At 37.4% G+C, this 6,218-nt stretch overlaps 1 protein-coding gene across 2 annotated transcripts in view; it reads right to left on the bottom strand.

Annotated features, from left to right (window-relative positions):
- Window positions 1-1,228: 1,228 nt before the first annotated feature.
- LOC112163497 (netrin receptor UNC5D) overlaps window positions 1,229-6,218 on the bottom strand; it is a 79,697-nt gene continuing 74,707 nt past the window's right edge. Inside the window, exons 16-17 of one of the 2 annotated variants that reach the window (XM_024299923.2) lie at window positions 2,149-2,263; window positions 1,522-1,599 (exon numbers count right to left, since the gene is read on the bottom strand). In XM_024299923.2, coding sequence (XP_024155691.1) covers window positions 1,549-1,599; window positions 2,149-2,263 — 166 coding nt within the window. In that variant the 3' untranslated portion in view covers window positions 1,522-1,548. Of the gene's footprint in view, window positions 2,264-6,218 lie in introns of both variants that reach the window. The other variant, XM_036214516.1, reaches the window with a different exon arrangement.

Below are 6,218 nucleotides of genomic sequence, written 5' to 3' on the forward strand. Positions count from 1 at the left end.
TTAATCAAGTTAGTTTTTGGTTTGGTCAACTTAAATGTTTTTAAATGTAACAAATTACAAAACTTGTGTTATTGATCCAAAGTTTCACTTTTTACAGTGAAGATGAGAGGAGCAGAGTTGCTGTTTTAGCTTTTAGCTTTATATTAAAATGTTTAGAGGATGAACAACATCCTAGATTTACAGTGAGGCTTTTGTTTTGGTGGCTTGAGCCAAAACTAATGTGTAATAGCAAATTACATTTTTTTAGACAAACTTTTTATTCCTTCTGCTCTTAAAAGGAAATAAAACACGTTCAATTGACTCATCAGAAAGTCCTCTGACCTCTGCAGAAGCAGAAGTTTGACAGCGTTGTTCGCATTGATTCCAGAAGCGATGTTTTCTGCGCTTCAGTCAGTAAAAAAACAGGTTTCAAGAACACTTTTCAAGCTGTTTGAAGTCTATTGGAGGTGAAAGAATTTAAAGACAGTTGCCAATCTTCACAGAAGGACAGATTCCAGCAAGTTCACTCCAAGGTTAGAACTTATTCAATATTTAATTTCAGAGAAAAAGACTAGAGAAATATGGCTTTTGAAAAGTAGGGGGTGCAAAGAAAAAAAGAAAAGCAGCTTTTTGTTTCTGTAAGGAAAACTCCGTATGGTTTTGGTTTGTAAATTTCAATCCGATTAAACCACAAGATCTTATTTTAGACATTTAAGAAAGGGGTGCCCAGTATGCGGATAAAATACTGTTGGCCAATCACCACGAAGTATGTCACTTTATTGACAGGCAGAACAGCCAATCAAGCGTCCTCTAGTACAAACGTCACAACACTGATTAGCACGCTCTGCAAGCAGAAAGGTCATTTTTCTTCCTTCTAAGCTTCAGAAAGGTGTGAGCGTTCAACCTAATAAACGTATTTATCTAAATGTATCAATTTACTCAAAATAATTCTCTGATTTACTTTAAAATCTGATTTTCATGATAAGTGTGTATTCAAGCATGTAATACTACAGTCACGACCACCACCGCATGATGGGGATGCATCATATGGAAGCGTTTGTGACTCATAATTCAAAATACAAGTAAATACCAGAAATGCTTTTTCATTTTCACAAAGTACCCGTAATACTTGTCTCTTAAATGAAATGAAACAGCAGGAAAAGCTTTTTCTTTTCTTCTCTTCAGAGAATTGCTTTTTCATTTTATTTAAGAGACAAGTAATGTAGTTACATTATGAAAATGAAAAGGCATTTCTGTTTATGCATTTTAGTTTTCAATTGTGATACTTCTAATTGAATTTTGGTACAATTTTACAAACATTTTAATTAAGTTACAGAGGGAGCTGTGTTGAAGAAAAAGAAGAACAACAAAAGGAGAACAAAAATCCCGTCATGCCCAGGGCGCCATGCAGCCCAGGTACGGTCCTGGATGGCGGTCCAATGGTCCCGACCAATTGCGATCTTACAAGCCTCCGAACCGATCTTGACGCGTTTGCTACCTACAGCACATTTTGCTGATTAACAATGCAGCTGCGCAGCCAAATTTGCTGCTTTTATGATTTTATTGTACTTATATATGGATATTTATATATTTAGATGTTTTGGAGTAGCTCGTGTACTGAAAACATGTGGGCACCCCTGGCTTAAGAGAATGAAATGAGTGAACTTTAAATAATTGAAGGAACTCTAAATCAAGGATTTAAGGTAGTATAGATACCTGTAAATGCTGCAAAAAAGCTTTTTTGTTGCAATTTGTCAAAGAATTTCTAATTTTCAACTCAAACTGAATGCAATGTGACATTTCATGTGTTGCTCATCTCAGGTTGACTGATTTTTGAAGAGTGCACTTTCTCATTTCACATGGCTTTACTGAGATCTCTTTCCTAAAATGTGTTGTGGTCTCTCGGGACCCCCGCGGTGATGTCTCTGGGTCGTTTTTGACTTCACTGCATTACTGTGGACCCCTTGGTTCAGCACAGGTGCTGCTTTGAAACGCCTCCTCCTCCTCTCCACGGGGTAGCCGGTCCACCTGATCCTCATTGTTCATGCAGTAAAGGTTCATCGTGTGTTTCCTCCCCCTTGAACCTCCCTACCCGGGTTTTGTGAATTCAGAATCTTTGTCGTTGCAGCCGGCAGTGCCGGTCCCTTTGGGGGACTGGACCTTCCCGATTTCCTCTAGGGCACTGGCCAGAGAGTCCAGGTCTCCGGAGTCCTGGTGCTGGGCTTCCCACAGGCTCAGGATCACAGAGGACGGGCTCTCCTGACATGCAAAGTAGCACAGGTTCCTGAGGGGCAGAAAGAACCATTTTTGAACAACACAAAGAAAAGCACAGCCATTGCAAGCAGAATCTCACCGTTAGGGGTAATTATATGAGGTATTTAAAATGTTCAAAAGTGAAAAGACAACAAAAGAGAAAATAAATGAACAGCAGACACTGTCATCCTGACATTCAGTCAGTGAAATGGAGTGAAGTGACATTATCCCTCGACTTATTCATGATGAGCCGTGGAGCCGGGAACTCCCGCTGACTTCATTTAAACTTGGATAATCTGACAGAAATAAAGAGCATTTTAGCAGAACAGGTGCCACAGCTGCTTCCACTAATAGCCCGAGCGGAGAGAATGATGGGAATCGTCTGTCTGACCCGATGCCACGGCTGACTGATCGAAACGTCTGAAAGAAACCACTCATTTTAAAAATAAATGGCTCCTCTCAGGCAATCGGAGAGCTCCGTAAACGCTGCGAGCTTCATAATCAGCTGAATGTGTGAAAATAAGATCAGAACCTTCATGCAGGGAGCGGTTCTTTGTCTGTGGATGTGTGGGGGAGTCTTCCTCAACATCTTCTCGCACTAAATCGTCTACAGCGTATTTTATGTATTTTTTTGCAGCTTTTTTGGGTAGAAATGCATCAATACATTTGCAAACCTGCAGCTCGATTTCAGCTTTTTCAACTATTCTTCCATCGAAACATGTAGCTCCTTCAGGAGCTCGTTTTACTCACTTCGTGGTTTTGGAAATATTAGTGTAATGCACATATAAAATGATGGAAAAATAAAAAAAAAATGTCCTTTTTTTAAAATCCAACAACAATTTTTACCTATAAGCTTTAAATTAAGAGAAATTCTTCATCATATTTAGTAAATTTTGCGTTTTCTCCCCCAAAAATATTCAGAAACATTTATTTAGCTACATGGGCATTTCTCCCAGCAGTCTTAGCAGCGGTTGTGGTATCCATAGCAACCCATTTTTTTCATTTTTTTTACAACAACTGTGGACTCCAGCTAATTATCTAGTGCCATTTAAAGTGGCAGTTTTTGCAGGTTAAAATCTGCTTTGTGCATTAATTAACTCACTTTAGTTTCTTGTACTTTCTTTAACTAAAGTTATTTCAGGATCATTATTTGATACTTTTTTTTGCAAACACTTCTGTAGGCTCTCCTGTCATTAATGAGCACTTTCAGCTTGCAAGATCTACCTTTTATTTTGAGAATTTATTTATGTTTTTGAAGTTTTTTTGGTTGTTGTAATAAATACATTTAGATAAAATCCTTTCTGCTCGGTCTCCAATCTTTAAAACGATAAGTAGTAGTAGCATCATGGTAAGGTGTTGCATTTTTGCAGTACAAACCAATAACAAGTGATTAGCATTGAGAGAAACACAAATCCCATAAATACTTTGATTTTAATAAAAAAATAAAAATAAAAAAAATAAGTACCGTATGGCCCACCCCCACCCTCTGGGCCGTAATAAATTCACAAAAAAACACTTTTTTCAAAATGGTGGCTTTGTATTGGTTTTTTCTCCATAGCAACCATTTTAGATTTTGGTTGCCTCGGGGTGACGAACAAGTCTATGTAATTTTTAGAAGAATCTGCAAAAGTAAATTTTTGGATTTCCTTGGCAACGGAGACTTTTTTTTTAACTATGCCCACATTCCTAAAACGTTCATACCGTATAATATATCATTCTGTTCAGCTTGATCTAGAGATTTGATTTTCACAATATTCTTGTAACTTTTGCGAGCTCATCATTCAAAATGTACAAACTTTATTTTTAACACATTTTTTCCAAGTGGCTTCCTAATGATGCTCGATTAGTTGGGAGGCGATAGATTGAAATCCTTACAGGAGAAGTTTGACGCTGTAGAAGGTACTCATTTTTAAAATTCATTAATTTTCACTTTTCAATTTTTACAGTTTCTCTTGCTGTGATGTCATGTTTTTTGGAAAGGGCTATTTTATTTTGTCAAAAAATATTTTCAATAGATATTATGTAAAAGTTTTGAAAAGTTTTTGGGTATGTGGCAGGGGGAAATCATAAAGATCCGATTTTGGTGCTTTTGCTTTGTAAAAAACAGTTTTTTTTTCTATAAATCTTATGGGGAATTAGTTTGAATAAAGTTTAACCAAATCCTTTCGTGGAGCAAAAACCTGTAATTTTACACAAAATATATATATAAAAAAAATCCATTATTGGTTATTTTTCACATGTAAAACCTGTTTTAGATCCCCATACTGATAAGAAATTCTGTCTTTTTTTTATCCCAAACGGTCACACTTTTTAGTCCATTTTATTTAATTAAATCAGTTAAATAGATCACAATTAGATAATAAATAATAAAAATAAATATTTTCCAAATTTTCTTTTTTTCCCATCAAATTTCTTGACCACTGAAATGTTGAGTCTTGAAATTAAAAACCCTGAAATATCTAAGGTATAAAATCATATTTTGGAGCATAAAATTTTTATGTTTTAAAAAAAAATAGAATCTGTTGGAACAGAAAAACTTCCATATTGGAGCTATAAAATGCACAAACAGATCATTCTGCAGGTGGAGGTTCAAATCCACCGTCAGTCCACGCTAGAGTCACAGTTCTTTGTATGATTTGATTGAATTTCTTTAACCTGGTGTTCTTCTGTACATTTTTACTACACTACAAGTTTTACCTTGTCACTAAACAAAGGTAGGTCTTTTATTTGTTACTTTTCATAATCTAGATTCCATAAAAATCTCACTTTTTGCTAAATGAAGCGTCTTTATCAGAGGAGAGACAGAAACCTCAGCTGGATGAGCACATTTCTGATCCTGAAACCGGGTTTGCGAGCGCCGGTAATGACCTCAAGGACACTTTTACCTTGAGTATTGTTTGTATTTTGATTGAAAAATGTTCTCGGAACAAAACACTTTCAGGACAAGAAGGTCAACAAAAAAAATCTATCAGTGTTGCAGCGAAAGAAGAAAAAGCCTTTCTGCTGTTGTCTCGCGCCTCCAACTGAGGGCAGTGTTTCATTACGGAAGCGCTACTCCTCTTCTCCCCTCTGTCCCTCCCCTCCTCCTCCTCCTCTCGTCTGCATGATGATGTTCAGAGAAATAATTACAGAAATCAGCTTAAGAAGATGGAGACATTGCTATTACATGCTTCCCGGTGTGCTCGGCTGGGTTGAAACCCAAAAAACAAAACGGTGAAATCCTTTTCTGTTCCAGATGTTTGGATTTGAACCTCATTCCCAGTCAAATTTCCTGTTGGGAGAGTTTCTGCCGTGCCTTCTTGCTTAACTCCTTCCTTTCTTGGAGCTGATTGCACACATCTGAGAGTCTTTGCGTCTGTAAGCACTTGATTATTGACTTCTCCTCTAAAGCACAAACAGAGATCATCCCGTCTCTAAATAACCAAAATCCTCCAACACCTACACAAATACTGTGCTGGCACAGCGTTCAGAGGGTGTTACAGAGGTGGGAGCTCACGCTGCTAATGAGAAGCTGCTAACACGAACAAATTTTCCTCCCAGAAGTCGGCCTGTCAGCAGCCACAGACCTTCCTTCCTTCTTTTTTTTTCACAGCCTTCTCTGCTGTTACAGTACTCTGACAGTGCTGAAGTTTGCATCACCATTCCTGCAGTTCTCACGCTCCGCGCACGAGCTCTTACATCTATAATGAAATCTAGCTGGACGATGGGAGATAAACGTCCAACGTGAGACGGAATTCTGGATGGAAAGTGTGAATTTGGAGCCTTTTCTTTCACTCACTCACTCGCTCAAAAATTTATTAAAATTTGGGCTTTCAAAAATGTTTTGTGCTCTGTCAACAGGTGTTGAATTTTTGATGGTTTACTTGTGCCGGTTTTTTTGATGTTTTACTTGTGCCGGTTTCCTTTTGTTCTTTGTTTTGTTTGTTTTTGATTTTTCCTATTCTGATCATTTTTCTGCTTCCTTGTAATTTTTTCATGGAAGAATT

This window comes from Oryzias melastigma, linkage group LG12, assembly GCF_002922805.2.
Source record: "Oryzias melastigma strain HK-1 linkage group LG12, ASM292280v2, whole genome shotgun sequence".
Taxonomy (NCBI): domain Eukaryota; kingdom Metazoa; phylum Chordata; class Actinopteri; order Beloniformes; family Adrianichthyidae; genus Oryzias; species Oryzias melastigma.